We start from the raw sequence: 18,025 nt of genomic DNA, 5'->3' as shown, positions 1-18,025 counted from the left end.
AGATCTGGACTTTTGCACTGGTTGCTTGTTAATTTCAGAATCAATCCTCAGAATGGTGGTGCTGAGCTACAAAGTCCCGAGTGGAGAGGCACCATAATACTTCAAAGACACATTCACACACCCATATGATGTACTGTACTGTATGTAGTCTCCAAAGTCTGGACTCCTATCAGTCCTCAAGAACAACACTTTGAATGTAATGAAATCTTCAGTAATGTGCTTCCAAAGAGTTTTCTAATGTTCGATATTTAGCAAACATTAGTAAGTTTTGATTACTTTTGAATTGTATTGCATCATTTAAGTTGCATGGCTTTTCACTTATCAAATTATTCTGTTTTCTGTTGTGTAATGTTTCAGAGGTCACGTACAGTATCTTATGCATGTTCAGGGACTATGGCACTGTGAGGAAGAAATGGATTGAGGTTTTTTCTATTGATCAGCAACTGGACAAAAGAAACTTAACAAATGATGAGCACCTTGTCTAGTTGTTGGTACTTAAGGGATACAAGAATGTTTTAAGGAAAACTGATGAAAAATTATGAAGTAATGTGTCTGCACATTTTACACCTGTTTGTACAAAAAATGTCATTTTCTGTCCACTGAATTTGAATTTATTTGCATTCAGATGATTTGGAGAAATGGTAGAATTTTCTGCATTCACAACATAATAGGCAGAATATGAATTAATTAAATCATAAAATATATCAGAAATATAAAAAACAAATGCATTTGATATTACACTACAGTAGAGTGAAGAACTGCATTAAAGGTAAATTGAGTTGTCTTCGTAGCCACTATGTTCATAGTAGACTATAATGTTTTTAAATGGGTCATTCATAGCTTGAGGGGGCTTTCTGAAATGGTTCACTTGTCTTGTGCATCAAAAGGGGCTTTGGATCACTATTATGAGTGCAGTTATTTTATGCACCATTTGAATTTTGTTGCTGAAGCACAGTGATGTGCCTTTCTTACAGGTTTCCAGGCAATTGGGTTGATAAGAGGATGCCATGCTTAACTCATGCTTCGGATACATGCTTGCCAAAGCTCTTGGTACAAAAATATCAATTTGTTTTATTCAGTAGGTTTCCAAGAATATACAGGAATTCTGTTTTAATGATTGATGGGGGGTCCACATTCAAGAAGTTAAATTCATCAGTGTACAGTAGTGAAACAAACAGGTTGTGGTGGTGACAGATACCTTGAAAGCAGGACGTTTCCTCATGCATCGTTGGTGTCCAATTCCCCATTCAGCACTAACATCTATGACCATGTGAAATGTCACTTATCTAGGTGGTTGAAATAATAATAATAATAATAATAATAATAATAATAATAATAATAATAATAATAATAATACAATAAGCAAAGTATTGTTGTTTTCAATCTGATGTGGACTGCATTGATCACAATATTCACATTAGAAGATTGGAAATTGGAAGATGAGAATAACAGCACAAGTAAAAAAAAAGATGGTTGATGATGATTCTTTAGTGTCATTTCTTACACTACTGTATACAGGCAAGCACAAAAACAGGTCAATAGAATTGGGTGCATATTTTATAAAATGTCAAATTCACTTAAAGGGAGGTAACCGCAAAAAAGAAGGAAGGAAGACATTGAGACCTACTAACAACCAGGAGAAAGTATCATGCAGATCCCAGTTATTACAAGTGACCCCTATGTTCTATTATTAGAGAGCATCTCATTCTTGAAAGGGTTTTGGCAATGCCTTAGCCGTACCCATAAGCTTTAGGGTGTAAGATCAGCACTACCCCCTGGAAGGTTTGCAATACATCTGTGTTCGTATTATGTACAAATTTAAAAGTATTCTAGTAGACTGAGAACAACACTAGCAACGTGTATTTGTAACATTTCATTTCGGATCAAGAAAGACTTTTTAAAACATAAAATAATAATCTTCTTTAAGTACTGAGCAACACAGCTTTCAAGCTTTACACGGGGAGGTTGGTGACTTCCTCTTCAAATTACAGTATGTCTTTGTCCATAGAAGTGAGAGGTAAAGAAACATTATTTTTTCTGTTTTGTTTCCTCATCCCCAAAGTCCCCCTTTCTTCCAAATGTGTATTCTGATAGTTTTTTACAAGCAATAGACACAGACATCGAATTAATAACTTTTCTAGATGTTAACACGGGTTATGACATGGACATGTATCCAAACAAAGGTAACTTGTTTGAAGAGCAAAGAAAAAAAATTCTACTCCATAAGTATCATAAACACGTAAAGTTAACGCCATTCAGATAGCAAACTGTGACCATAAAAAAAGATCTTGTTCTCTTCATGGGGCCTGGTCAAGGTAAAGGTATACCACTGTATTTGTCAGGTAACAGTCAACAAATTGAACAAATTAACAAGAACAAAAGATTCAACAATCAATAGTGTTAATGTCTGGACATGCATGTTTTTTACAAGATTCAGTTATATTTAAGTATTTAAAATGAATCAATTGTTGTAAAACAACTCTCACTTGTAAAAAGCAAATATTAGTACTGACTGATTCACAATAATTATCTTCGACTCACTTTGAGCTGTCAAATCCTGAAGCTTTTTCAATTTTCAGGGATTTGGAGATCGATGAGATGCAATAAAACCGGAGTTTAAAGTCCGGTCTGACTTGGTTGCCAGATCTTGAAAACTGTGCCTAAAAACTGCTTTGGTAATGTTTTACTTGAATCAGTAACCACAGTCTGTACTCCCTCATAATCACTACACAAACAACACGTCTAAAAACCAAACAGCAAAATAAATTTTCTCTACAGAGAGGACTTGTCAGCTCTCAAGTAATTAATGGTGCCTTCTATCATTTTCATCTGAATTCTCCCAAACTGCACGTCTGCTCTAAAGTCTCATCATGAACCATAACAAATAATTATGTCCCTGTAATGTCAGTTGAACAGATGGTTATAGAATATTTCATTTGTTGTTATATTGTTTTGTATAGTGTTAATGAAGACGTTATACAGTAACTGTGTTTTAGCCATATTCAAGTGAACTGTTTCTACTTATTTAAGAACCTGTTATGGTCACAGTGAAATCAATATACAGAACAAAGAAATCTGGACTGTAATTAACTCTGAAAAAAACTATAAACTTTTTATGTGGATCTTCACACTGAAATATATCCTGCTTTCTTAGGAATAGTTTCTTGGTGAGGAATTGTTATCTTGTTATGTTACTGATAAGTTCCAAAAACAGTGTGTCAGAAGAGAGTGATCAAATTAATAGTAGAATTAATGTAGTCAAAGAAATACCTCACATAGACAGGTTAAAGGACCTGAATCTCTTTAGATGTGATGTAATTTAAATATCCAAAATCCTTAAACCCACTGATAATACCACCCCAAAGGACACAGGATTGACAAGGGAAATTTCAGAAAAGATGCATTTAGTTAGAGCTTGAAAAAAATAATTGCAGGTATATGAGAACAGAGTGGAATCAAATTGTTGATGACACTTGAGGATACTTCAAGAAATGATATTGGACAAGGTTTTGGGAGATGTAATCTACGAGCAACCAAATGAACAAAGATGGACCAGAAAGCCTTTACTTGTTTGTAAATGTTTTCTATACTTTTCTGTAAGATGTCTTTATTTTGTTTCAGTGATTTGTCTTTATAGAGTCAAGAAATTTGCAAACAAATATTACTAGAATCCAAAACAAGTTTCCAAATTAACCTCGAACAGTCTTTTTTTTCCATACACCAAGTTAGAACAGCTTAATTAAAAAAAACAGATCAAATGCACAAGATCCAAGTAAAAAAAAATTCCCTTGGGCAGATAGCTCCCCTCTTAAAAGAGTGTGATGATGAAATTGTTCTATTAAGTTAATGTGCTGCGCTTTGTAGGAAGACTGGAAAATGACACCCAAAATGTAGAATCAGAAACAAAATGTTTCAGAGAAGACTGAGAAAAACATCAAGAAGAAAACAAATACTTAGTGTCAGACAGCTCTAGTTGAAAATACGGAACATTGTCATATTCAGAACTGTTCCAAAGATTTGAATAGTCTAACAAAAATATAAAAAACAAAAATTAACCCAGGGGCATTGAGGAAAAGGATTGTAAGAACTTACCCATAACAAAACAGGTATAATGATGGCTGTACTACAAAATAGTTTCAATACATACCCAGTGGATAGACGTCTAAAATGGATCTATTAAATATGGGTCATAAAAATATAAAATGTAATTGAACCTAGTGAAGCACAGAACACAACACCAGGCTACTCGTGCCAAGAAATTACATGCGGACACATTTATCATGTTCAGTCTGTTTATTCAATTCTAATTCATCTGAAATTGAACCATCTGGATATCAAAATCATAAACACTAAAGAAGTAAAAAATTATAATCTGCATTAAAAAATGACATCCTATTGTGTATAAATGCTGTTTTACAGGATTAAAAGAAAGATACTGTACAGTCACAGCATGGTCCTTGCTATTAAAATGGCAACTCCACAATGTATGAAAAGAATTACCTTTCAACTCTAGGTGGGCGCTGTGATAGAATCACTTATTGCATACAAAATTGGCAAACGCTGATGGGCCACTTAATGGCCTGTTGTCATCTTCAACTTTTCTTATGTGCCAAGGAGTGAAATATTATTTTTGCTGTTATTGGATTTACATGTACAGTAGTTACAACACACACATTTTTTCTCATGAGGAATATGCAACTCACGAGGCATTGGTTGTAATTAAGTTGGACTGACGTCAGGCAGGGCTTTCCATAAATGCATGTGTTTCAAGTTCACTCTGGTCAGCTGGGATGGTTTTAAATGACTTTTGCAGTGTAAAAGAATGAAATCACTCACTGTCATGAATGAATCACTTCTGTCTAACTGGCAGTCATAAATTGCAGAACTGCTGTAGTGGCCTTGAAGCTGGATTTAAGTTTAACTTGAGCATGAAATCTCCACTGAACATAAGTGACCACAAATCCACAGAATTTTTGATTTTCCTTTTGTGTCAAATAGAATAACTATATTAATTTCTTTAACCTAAAGTGTCTTTTTAAATTTTTCTTTCAAAGAAAACTCCTACATGTGACTCTCAATGTGATCATAATCATACTGTGCATATCTCACACACATGGAACTAAAAGTATGGAGTATGTATAGAAGAATATCACAGTAATTAAATGAAGAATACAATTATTGAGAAAACAAAATCAATATAATGTGATGAAATTTTGTTCCATGTAAGCATTAAAAATCATGTTGTATCCCCACAGAGTCACATAAAACGAAAACATTAATGTCAATGTATTAAGGAGTAGTTGTTGCAGTATTGCAGCAGTAGTAGTAGTAATGAGAACCAGTTAAGGCCCACCAGTTAAGGAATTCATCATTTTATCATACAGTACAGCCTTTTTTTAGTTCCAAAGCAGCAGCAGATCCTGACAAACCAACATTGCCTTTTGAGGCACAGTTGACAGGTACAGTAACTTTCAAGTTTCCCTCTGTCACGATATTAGTTCCCCCTCCTTAAGGGTGCTCCAGCCCTATCACTCAAGACTTTATTCCATGCACCTGCGCCCTATTCCCTGCCCACCTTAAAAGCCAGGCGCTGACGCTCTTCCGGGCTCTGCATCTGATTTCCATATCGTGCGAGTCCGGGACCAGGAAGCGCCTGGTCCCGTTAAGGTTTTAACCCCTGTTCCTTGTCCCTGTCCGCCGGTTCCGACCCGGTCTTCGTGGTTTTAATTCCGAGTTCTGATGGATCTCCTGGTTTTGGACTTACCTTCGTGTTTTGGATACTCTATGGATTATTCTTTGGGATTGTTCGCCTCGGCCACACCTCCCCCGTGCACCAGCGCACCTTGGACACGCCCCCCTGTCTTCAGCCCTGTTTTCCTGCATGACGTTTCCCCAGTGTTCCCCCACTTCGTCGGATTGTGTCGTCCGCATAGGGTCCGGAAAGAACTGTTCGTTACACCCTCTTTCAAGAGCCTGTGAACAGAGGCTGAGGGGGGAGGCCAGAATGTTTGTCATGGGCTCTGTTAGTCCTCACAAAATCAAAATGGTCTTTGTGGCTGTGTTTACAAACGAGAGCCTGTCACCTTTACCCAAGATACTGTAACACTGTCGGTTGGGGAGTGCCACAGAGCACCAGCTGGGAGCCAATTGCTTCCTTTTCCAAAGAAAGATTACAAAACCAAAACTATTTGTCACATTCTAAAAAAAGAGCAGTTTGATACAAAAATCACTTCTTAACAAGAACACCTCCTAACATCCCAAAGTACAAATGCCAGAAGTATGTATCGTAATGCCATCTTTTACATCTTACCAAAAATTGGTAGGCCAACATGGTTATACAGTATCATAGGAAGACAAACTATGGGTGAGGATAAACAATTCTCTAATAGATCAAGCTGTATTTTAGGTTCTTTCATAAAGTAAATGCTACAGAGACCATATGAAATTCTTTTAGCAATACGGTTACACTGCCAAATGAAAAATCACATCACATTCATTAACAGGAAATGTTTTTTTTGTGTTTCAAGGTATGGAGGAAATAAGGTGGTATCTCTTATGACATATGAAGCACAGGGGTATAGTATATGGTTTTAAAAGCATTAAAAGAACACAGTTTGATTGCTTATGAGGGTCATAACCCAACTGCATGCACATACCATATGCATGAATATGCAAAGTTGCACAATATTTTTCCTGATATGAAACAAGGCAGATCACTTTAGAAACTATATGAAAGAACTCTGTTTACTGTGCAACAAAGCTTTCCATATTAACCTGAGCACTCCCCAAAAACATAACAGTATACACAAAAACTGTGACACGAATGACGGGTTTGTGCACAACTGTTTAGGCCAGGCCCTGCATGATGGCTTTCTGAAGTCTGAGTACCAAATGTGAATAAATGTATTAGTAAAATAATTATTAATTAAATTATTAGTAAAGGGTGGCACAGTGGTGCAGTAGTTAGCATTGCTGCCTTGCGGTTCTGGATTGGTCGACAGTGTCAGGATCATGCTCCAAATTACATTGGCTCAGACTTTCCTGGTTCTCAGGTCCGTGTATGTTAAAAAGGAGGACATACTGTCCAACTAAAAACAGTACAGAATCCATGTTCTTGTTCTGCTCTTGTCCCTCAAATTATTATCCTAGATTTGAAAAAGTAACTCTAGATCACCTCTGTAAAATACAGTATACTAACACGATTGCACTTTCTTTTAGAGGGTGGGTAGCAGCTCTGTCTCTATCTGTCAGTGGAGTGGTCCCACCCTGTATTTTTCATACAGTTACTCAAGGCATTTTAATACTCTGTGGAAAAAAAAAGATGCCACCCAACCACTGTTTGACTGCCTAAGTGAAGCACTGTAAAGGAGTCTTATAAATGTTCCATTTCTTCTTTCCAAGAAATCAAGCAATTGTGAAATGAGATAGTACTGTAATAGAGGCAATTTTTAAAACTCAAGCTGCAAGGGCTTAGGGTCTACATTGAAGAAAAAAAATTAAACTGAACCGGCAGCCGGTGTTTTTCCTGTCTCTGTGTGTAGCACAACTGCTAAATCGATGCCTTCCCCGTGAGCTCAATGGATTTGAAAACAGCCACCATTATTGCAAATTGTCACTTCCACCATAGGCTTTGCATGAGATAATTCTGCTTGTCTGAAAATAGATGCATTTAAGCACACTTTCGAAAGTCAATAAAAGTGCGTGGTTATTGTGTGAATTCAGAGCTAGCATGAGCCGTTCACTGAAATGGGGGAAATTAAATACTGAGCCATGTGACTGCCCTTAAGATTTCGGTTACTATGACAACTGTGACCTCCATGCCAAGATTATAGTCTTCATCAAAAGACAGGCAATCTGGACTTCTAAAGTATACGGTTCAAGGGCCTTACTTCATTCCAGTGCTATTGAGCTGGATTTCGAAAGATCCTGTCTCATGAATTTTTCTGCAGTCAACAGTTTGTATCCGATTATGCAGTGTTCCCCATTGCCAGTTCTGGATAACCACAACTATGAAGGATTTGTAGGGTAATTCAAATCCTCATTATCTTGTAAATGGTAGTAATTTAGACCAATTAACATCAATAATTGATTTAATTAAGCTATTAAAAGCTTGTTCATTAAAGGAGCAAAAAACAGAATATCTAATGACTATCCAGGATCAGGAATGAACATCACTGCCCTGGTGTGTCTGATGTAATCTTCTCCATTTTCTACTTTTATCAAACTATCTACAAAGAAATTGGCAAGAAGATTATCTGAATCTTGAGCCTTAACTGAGCTGAAGATGAAGGAATATCTTGCTGAATTATAATTTTTTAAAACCTGCTGCTTCCAACCAGCTGGGACCCTGAATCTCCTGACACTCCCCAACATACACAAAATACACACCGACAGTGACATTGGTAGGATGAAAAAATTAAAATATTAATTATATTGATTCTAAATGTCTGCGGGGAATTAATTGGTTCATAGCTAAATGCTGCCTTAGCTCCATTGACAATACCTTAATGAAACAGACAGCTCCAGATGGTAAGTGACATGTGTGGGATAATGACCTATTTATTATAGCACTGAAGCACATCACTGAAAGGAAGTGTAAAGTAATAAGGTAATAAAGAGCTTGCTAAAATCAGTTCAAAAAGTGGGGTTAGAGAAAAGATGTGGAAAAACACATAACACCTGCACACGTATTCAGGGGCAACATTTGCCTGAGTAGTGAGTCGGAATGGAATCGGGGCACAGCTTGGGGGGGGGGGACAGCAGGAACAAAGGTTGAAAACACAGCACCGTGAAATGCCACTCACGCGCACCGATAATCCACAGCCCCTGCCAGCGCTGGGAGGTCTTTCAGCAACAACCCGTAAAAGAAAGCCACGAAAGTGTTAAAAAACGAGAGCACCTGCTGTTGATGCACCTGTGCCCCATATTGCGCCACTAGGCCATGAAATCTGTGATAAGGGCTGTTTGACTATGCTCATACCAGCCCTATATACATCATCATATCTTGGACTGTTTGCACAAGCTTCCTGTTTTCTTTTTTTTTCCCCCAACTGAACGGTGTGGTGACAACTCATTGTAGCCAGGTATTTTGTTTGCAATCCATCAGACAAAGCATGCCCAAACAGGTCCCAACACTCGATTCCATAAATAGAATGACTCTGGAGGCCAGTGAGCACACAGTCACGTCATTTCAGCAAATAACTTATACAGTCAACATTTTACTCTGGAAAGGGTAGACTTTACATATGCCAATTATATGATCCTGCTATTTCCTGTTATTTTCTATACGAACAGGGCCAAAGATCTGATTTGCATAGCAGTGAATTATAGGGTGTTTCAGTTAATGTAGCCACTATTTAAAAAAAATCTGTAACTTCAGAAAATACAGACCACCATTACTTCACTCTCTATTAAAGAGTGCCCTTCGGTGGTTCGTCTTGTCTGCCCTATAGTTGACATTCTTGTGGCAACTTGTCAGACATCACGTTCACAACTGAGCAGAAGGTGGAAGTAGTGAGGTGGTTTTAATCTCAGGCTGTTCTCTTAAATAAAGTAAGGTAAAATCACTCACAGTGGAAACAGGACAAAGATAAAAGCTACAGTAGGCTGCACACAACACTGTGTGCTGAAGAAGTCAGCCTTGGATACAGCAAAGATGGCTTCATGGAATTGAGGAATGTTTTTCTTGTCCAGCTTTTTCTTGATCACATTTACTGTAGGTGTTCAGAGGTACGTTTTACCTTGATTCCGTGTGACTCAATAAGATTTCCACATTTGTGTTCCAAGCTAAGTTTAGCTTGTTCATTAATACATTTTCCTATGTACCCTACTGTAAAGAAAATCAGTTTTGACAGCTTCCCAGTAATTGTTACAAAATGGTTATGTATACCGTAACTATGGCAGACAGTAGCCAACATAACTTCATGCTGGAATAAGATTAAACATTAATGGCTAAATAAAGCAGTATCAAAATGAATAATAATTCACCTCTGGGTGTAACTGCCAACTTGAATAATTGCTGCTGACCCTGAGGAAGTACAATAAAATAACCACTGCCAACACAAGGAACCCAGAGGCAAATAAGACAAAACGGAGTCCTTCTCTCTGTAGAACTTGGAGCTGAAGACCACTTTCTCTCGAGAGGAATATTTTAACAGTAAAACCTGTTATTTAGAATATTAAGGTCGGTTTAGAATACAAAGCCACAAACAGAATATTAAAGAGCACAAATAAACCAGGTTTAAGTACAGCTGAAAAGTTAAGGAAACAGAGACTAGGAAATTATCCCTTACACGAAGAGTTGTGGGTCCTGTAGTTAAGACTCAAGCTTTGGGTTCCTTTAAGAAACAGCCTGATAAAATGTTATTTTAACTTAGATGCTGTACTAAGCTATCAAATAAGCAACATGGACCAAAATGGCCTCATTTCATTTGCAGCATTTCTTAAATTCTTAATTAAATGCAGCCCTTCAAAGATCCAAACAAACCAAATCATTGGCAAACTAATTTTCTAGATATCTCTAATACGTAACATGCACTGTACAGTACAGTTAATTTAAAAAGAAAACAGCTAGAAACAATCATCCATGCATGTTTTAAAGGTATGGATACATCAACGATCAGTATACAAAACTGCAGATTTTCAGTACCAGTATACTACCCCATTGGTAAGGAAGATAATTAGGAAGAACTGTGCATTCCAAAAAGACAGTGGCAGCAAGACACACTTCCATGAAATGTCAAACTGTTCTTGTAATTTTGAATGTGTTATGCATTAGATGGGTTCGCAATAAAGAATCTAATCCAACAGCATATGAATACATTTTCCTCTGGTATGTGCAAAGCTGAATAAATGACAGTTCTTGATACCCTCTAAATTGTCACTCAATGGTAGGCTTTTCACCACTCTATATATGAATCAGTGTTACTCATGGGAAATCTGTCCAGTGTTATGCATGAATCTCGAACTTATTTGTTATTGAACTCCTTCAAAACTGTGTGGCGTAGGAAGAGAGATTAGCATACAATCAAGTAATCAGGTGCAGTAATATGCTTTTCTGAACATTACTTTCACTTCTTTGTCAGACATGAGAGCTCATCTCCATCTCTCTCATCAGCCCAGCAGGTTATTTTCACACTTTTCAGCTTCACAGGAATCATCTCTCTGTTCCATGAGCTCATTAACTGGTAGTACGTTTATAATCATGTCAAGCGACCATGATCCGTGCCCCTTAAAAGGCAGCAGGACTTCATATTAATATGTCATGGGGGCTCTTTATTTCATTATAACTTTGAATATAAGAAAAGTTACAAATGAGAGGGGACTTGGGCTCATCTTGCTCGTTCTGTAGTTCAGGACATAATTGAATCTAAAATTTCGTCTTGCCGGCTCTTGAAAGAGCTCAGAGTTTGAGACACAACCAGCAGGCTGTGAAGCCTGTTCCAGACACCCACAACACTTTATGAAAATAAGTCTTTCCGGTTCCCTGACCTAAATTAATTCTCCTTTGTTTCCAGTTACAAACTCACATTTACTAATGTATGAGGAGACAGGTTTGCATACACTAACATCTGGTATCTTCCATCTCAGACTTCAAAAGACTGCAGTGTTCTCAATGGGAAAGTATCCATTACTGTAGTTTTTGTTTTTGATTAATTTAATTGGCTCAATTGAATTTTCCTTTTTTTAATGCCAATTAGGTTATAATGGGGGGGTTCACTGACTCCAACACATACACAGATATAGTTTTCCATTTATAATTTCTAATATTCTGATATTCTGATGCACGAGAGAAATTAAGGGCTTAAACTATATTTGCTTAACTATTCTGCTCTATAAAAGGTGGTACAGTTGTGCAGTAGTAAGCATTGCTTGTTTTATATCACTGAGGCCCTTGCTTCAGTTCTTGAGGTGCTATTTGCATGGAGTTTGTATGTTCTCCCTGTGTTTACCTGGGATTCTTCCAGGTGCTCCAGTTTCTTCCCACAGTCCAAAGACATGCCGGTTGGTTAATTGGCTTCTGGGAAAATTGGCCCTGGTGTGAGACGTGTGAGACGTGAAGTTATATCCGTGCCACTTTTCTGCTTTTCTGCTTCTTATGGCGCAGTAAAAAAAACCTATGGGTCTTTATATCATCATATGAATGTACTGAAAACCTCATATTTGCATCTAATATGATTTTAACATCGAACTCTAAAGTGACAGGATCATTTTCCTGAATAAAGCATCCCCCAGACATGGATGGCTTTAAAAACACTACTGGGGATATAAGAAAGAAAAGAACGGCCTGTTTTTTTATTACATGACCTTTAAGTTAATAATACTATGATACAAATCCATTGATCTGCAAAAACCCCATACAATGTTTTGAATGTTAGAAATGGGTAATGGGACCTGGATTCTAAAAGTAATTGGAAATGAAGCTGTTTTGGATGATAAAAGCCTACCAGGATGTCTTTACTGTGGCCTGTCTGTTGAGAAATGAAATAAAATTCACAAGCCAGGTTTACAGGATGGGACAGTACTGACATCTCTGTGGTATTAGCAGCTCTATTATTCTGTATCAGAAATAGATAGGCTTTCCCCCTGGGTTATTTTACAGAGAATTCTGAGCATCTTACTGGTTCTGACTCCAACACTTTGACTCCACTGTGTATTTTGAAAATAGGTAATGAAAAACAGATGACACTGAGAAAAATGGTACTGTATCGAATCCCTGCAGGGTGCCTGAACAGAGCTTTTAGTACTGACTGACAGTTATGAATTTAAAGAAAATAAATAGCTTGGATGCTTACGGAAGACTGTGAGCCATGCATGACTCCAGTCAGTGAAAGATATTTTCTTGTCTTTAAACTCACCTGACACTTCAGCTGCATTCTGATTCTTTTCTTCAGAGACAGTTATACAGTAAATGCTTCTTTGGATTTACGGCTTTCATGAGAAACACGGTTGCTATTTCAGATATTCTAAGCAAACACAAACATTGCACCCTACAATCTTATTGTACATTGCTGCAAGACTTCCAGGACTATTACAAATGTTGGTTTGTGGGCTGATAACCTGTGTTTGAACATTATAAGCTTATGTGCCAGTAAAGGCTGTGCAAATGTGTGCATTTGTGCACTGAGGGAAAAAATGCTTATTGTTATAATAAACAGGGAATTTTGGAAGTTCATTGTGCTTATCTAGGGGGGTGTTTAAATGACCCATTTCATGTGGATGGATATGCATTGATGTTCTGTCATACTGGATAGTGTCCTGACTTTCATCTTTCTTATAATTAGGCATGTTGGGAACCCTGCCTGATCCTCATTCACTGTTTCTTCTAGATACCTGGGAATCACCCGTCCCCTCACCTACCCGGCCAGGCAGAATGGGCAGCTGATGGCCAAGATGATTGTGGGAGTGTGGCTGGTGTCAGCCTCCATCACCCTGCCGCCCTTCTGCGGCTGGGCCCAGAACGTTAACACGGCAGGCGTGTGCCTGATCAGCCAGGACTTCAGCTACACCATCTACTCCACTGCCGTGGCCTTCTACATCCCCATGGCCGTCATGCTCATCATGTACTACAAGATCTTTCGGGCGGCCCGCAAGAGCGCGGCCAAGCACCGCTTCGCCCGCTTTACCCGTCGCAAGGACCTGGAGACCGCGGCCAACGAGGGCCTGAAGCTGCAGGGCCTCAAGCCCCCCGGCATGGCAGAGGAGTGCGCGGCCCTCTCGCGGCTGCTGGGCCGCGAGCGCAAGAACATTTCCATCTTCAAGCGGGAGCAGAAGGCGGCGACCACCCTGGGGGTGATCGTGGGCGTCTTCTCCATCTGCTGGCTGCCCTTCTTCATACTCTCCACCGCCCGGCCCTTCATCTGCGGCGTGCACTGCAGCTGCATCCCCATCTGGCTGGAGCGTACCCTTCTCTGGCTCGGCTACGCCAACTCCCTCATGAACCCGTTCATCTACGCCTTCTTTAATCGAGACCTGAGGTCCACGTACAAGGACCTCCTGCGCTGCCGCTACCGCAATATCAACAGGCGCCTCTCTGCCGTAGGCGTGCATGAGGCCCTCAAAGTGTAGCTCTCGTCTTGGACTCCCGGATGAGGGAGAGAGCAACAGACTGGACGGGCTCTCCTCTGCCCCAATCCCAAAGTCCTTTTGTGCCAACAAAAACGAAGAAAGCAGGTCATCACATGCTGGGAGGAAGCAAGCATCTGTTCAATCAAAACATAACTGGAGTTCTGAAAGTGTGCTGGTCACTATGATTCACATGCCAGTGAGTTACATGCCCACAAAAACTGAAGAGGAAGTTAGTGGTCGATTGTGTTTTATTGCATTCCACATACAAGAGCTCTACCCTGGATATTACTTGTTCAGTCAAAGCAGATCATCTGACATCCCTTGTGAATCTTTGGCCTTCTAAGAATTTATGTATATACACATACTGTATTTGTATATATATATAACATATTCCTTAGGACTTTATTTCTGTCCTATTAAAATTCATTGACCTTTGTGGAATTCTGTCATTTCACTCCTGACCCAGTGTGTGAGTTAAAAGAGTTATCTTCAGGAGCCAGACTGATCAGCATACAGTAAATAGGAAAAGACATACAGAATAATCCTGTGAGATATGACAAATAAACCTCACTTTGAAAGGCAACCTGTGAAGGGAAGTAACTAGCTTCAGTCAATTCCCAAGCCTTAAACACCGCACAATGCGCTGGAACCTGTGATTTTGAATTCTGTGTGTTTCTGTGCTTTCACTTTTGTATTTCTGACTCTTTTGAGCAATGATCAGAAACGAAAACGTGAGTTGTCCAAGGGTTCCCAGGGCTTTTTCTTGAGATGTCATGCATCAATTAATAATCAATTGATTCTTTGACTGAAGCATTTGTATTTATTTTTGCTCATTCAACACCTTCCAATTTCAAGACCAAACCCCACAAATATTTTCTAAGTGATTAAAATTATTGTTGAGAAGCAGAGCACTAGACAACTGAAGGTCAGGCTTGGAAAGCACAAAATTAGGTCACAAGGCGATCATTTTATTATTCATTAAGGTTTTCTCAAATCAGAAAAAAGCAGTTAATTATTTTATCAAAACTCTAAAGGAATAATAAAATGATGATGGAACATGTTTTATTTTTTTACAAATGGTGAATGGGAAACCATGTCACATTTGACTCTTCTACCCTAGTTCAAGGGTTGCAGAGCTGAGTTGACTTGATTAGTACATGATGAGTACAGTACCTAGCAGATCTAGTGTTTTTGAGCCAAAAGATTAATCAATTTCTCTAAATGTTAAGAAAATTCCCTTAAGCAGATTGAGTCACCTTTTCATAAGAAGGGGATTCTTACTAAGACTTCTTACTAATTCAAAGGAAATGCCGTGGAGAAGAGTTTTAAGATCCTATGCAGTGCCTCACTGAAACACTCTTTTGCGGCTGAAGGCTGTGGTCTTGTATTCTTCTTGAACTTCCATCTCCGTGCTGTCAGTGGACAGGAGGATTTAAAAAGACAGCTTCAACCCACTTGGCTTGTAAAATCGGATGACATAGGAGATTTGTCATTAGGTGTTAATGGGTTTGTATTGTATATTGGAAGCAACAGCAGGGTTGAAGTTTGAATACGATCCAAGTCTCAGACAAACCAGGATAATAAAATACTATTTAAAAAATAATTTTAGAAATTCATCTTGCTACTGTCAAAATAACAGCACCCACTGCAAAAAATGCTAGTAAAAATGTATACAGGGCAAGCGAAGAAGAAAAATCCCTGATACAAAGTGTTTAAAGGAAGATGGTAAATGATTATGATTGAGAATTGGATATTGGGGAGTTTATAAAGAAATGAAATACTGGCATTATGCAGGGCCCAAAGAGAAGTTGCAAAAAGAAGACTCAGAAAAAATGTGTTTTAACAGTTGGTATGTAAGTGTATAGAAACACAACATGAAGGTATGAAATCAATATAAAAGGTTCATTTTATGGTTTCAGCTCTGCCCTTTTGGCTTTGTCTTTCAGAAGACACATGCTTTTACAAACACATACAAATGGCTAAGCTGTACAAGGCATGTCTCTGCCATATCTATTCTCATGTACCTTTCTATACAAACCTTTGTGCTGAATCTGTGTTTTGTGAAGTCCACTGCGACTTTCTGTAACATGAGAAGAATGTTACAAAAACTTGAATGCTGCATAAAAAAGGAAACACTTTATCCAAACTCAAAGAGGTATATGTTACAAAATAAGACAGCAAAGAGTACCCACTTCAGGTGATAATATAGATAATATTGTACAGTTCTCATGTGAATAACAGATGTGAGCAGTGCATACATATAAGTACCTGCTCAGAATGGATGCTGGAAACAGTTCTCATGCTGTTGTGAGTATACCTGGAAGTGTTGTACAGTATTAGGCTTAGAAACTATTTTTCTTTTATTTTTCTGGCAAGGTAGCTATTTACTGTCTATTCACACATACACGCTATACATACTACATACTACATACATATTCTACATATTGTGCTACATACTACTGTATATGTAGCATATCTATACATCCCAGATGATGGTGTTCTTAAGAGCATGCATTCACATGAATTATGAGACTTAATATATTTATTGGGATTGAATGCTCTTAAGTATACCTTAAACCTGAAAAGTTTTCCTAGAAAGACACTTAAATATTGAATGTTAATTTCACTAAAGTTAGCAATTTCACATTGACAAGTTAGGGTTCAAGAATGCTAAAGGTTTTATTACAAGTCTCTAGCTGTTTCAGCCTTCCAAAGTTTTGAAATATTTTCATAACATATACAGTATATACTGTATATACAGTGCATACTGTACATACAGAGCTTCTTAACCTCTTCTCCACAGGTTTATACAGAATTCAAAGACAGACCAGGGAACATGTTTCTAGAATATACTTCCACATAAATGTTGTGAAAAATGTTTTTCCCTCCATTTACAAAAACAAAATCGGCAAGAAAAAATGACCAGTTGTTTATTTTTTATTTGAATTGTGTTGACAGATTTCTCCTCTAATTCTATCTATGACCCTGTAGGAAAGATTCAAACTTTTGGAAATGTCTATGTCCAGGTTTACAACATGTAAATTAGCTACAGTATGTGACCTACAGTATAGTGAAATATTTACGTGGCTGCTCGTTTTCAAATTATTGTTTTCTGGAGAGATAAGCTGCAAAAGATTTTTCAGTCACAGATTCCAGGTGAAAGAACAAGTGTCAGTGACATAATATTTTTATTTTAAGAGTGGGAAAGCATAATAAAATTAAATATACTGTATGGGTGTACAAGGATTGTTAAGATTAATTTTGAAAAAAATAAAATTGCTATTCAATTATATAAGTCTTGTTAAATTCATTATGTATAATAACGGTGGGGCTCTTTTAAAAAACTCATGTCAGTATATGTTTAAAGAAATTTCACTTAGCTGTAAAATATAATGCAAAGTGACAGAATTATGATGCTGTCTACAATTCTGCAAACACTGGGTATAAATAATGTGACAATCCACACAAGACATACTCCTTTAATTTACATCATTAGTTCCTAGCTACTTCTGAAAAAATGCAGGTTTTATTTCCCTATAGAAAGTAAAAATCTAAATTACCTCTGAAGTTCGGGGCTGTAGATTCTTCATTTAATTAAGCTCCCTGTGAAGACTTGCTGCATATGGTACATCTTATTTTGATGTAAACCTGATCTCACATTCAAAACCCAGCTCTGTCCTCGCAGAACCGAACAAACATCTATGCAGTTCTCATGCTGTTGTGAGTATACCTGGCAGTGATGTACAGTATTAGACTTTTATTTTTATTTTTATGGTGTTCAGAAAAATTTATTTTGGCAGGTGTTCAGATTAACCAATTTGACTGGTGAAATGTGGGATTAGGAGAAATTACTGCACCAAGAAATGCACGGAGAGCCTGTATAAATCTAACTCATAGCTGCTTAATAAAGTCCCAAGGCCAACCTATTCCAAGGAAATCCTTTCAAAAACTGAGAAGA

At 37.8% G+C, this 18,025-nt stretch overlaps 1 protein-coding gene across 1 annotated transcript in view; it reads left to right on the top strand.

The window, feature by feature from the left end:
• Nucleotides 1–17,362, top strand: part of htr7b (5-hydroxytryptamine (serotonin) receptor 7b) — a 34,685-nt gene extending 17,323 nt beyond the window's left edge. The window contains exon 2 of the mRNA XM_088624465.1: nucleotides 13,329–17,362. Within this exon, the coding sequence (XP_088480591.1) occupies nucleotides 13,329–14,067 (739 nt within the window). The 3' untranslated portion in view covers nucleotides 14,068–17,362. The remainder of the gene's footprint in view (nucleotides 1–13,328) is intronic.
• The last annotated feature ends 663 nt before the right edge of the window (nucleotides 17,363–18,025 follow it).

The sequence above is a fragment of the Lepisosteus platostomus genome, chromosome 3 (assembly GCF_059453375.1).
Source record: "Lepisosteus platostomus isolate fLepPlt1 chromosome 3, fLepPlt1.hap1, whole genome shotgun sequence".
Taxonomy (NCBI): Eukaryota; Metazoa; Chordata; class Actinopteri; order Semionotiformes; family Lepisosteidae; genus Lepisosteus; species Lepisosteus platostomus.
This window is presented reverse-complemented; position numbering and strand designations above follow the sequence as displayed.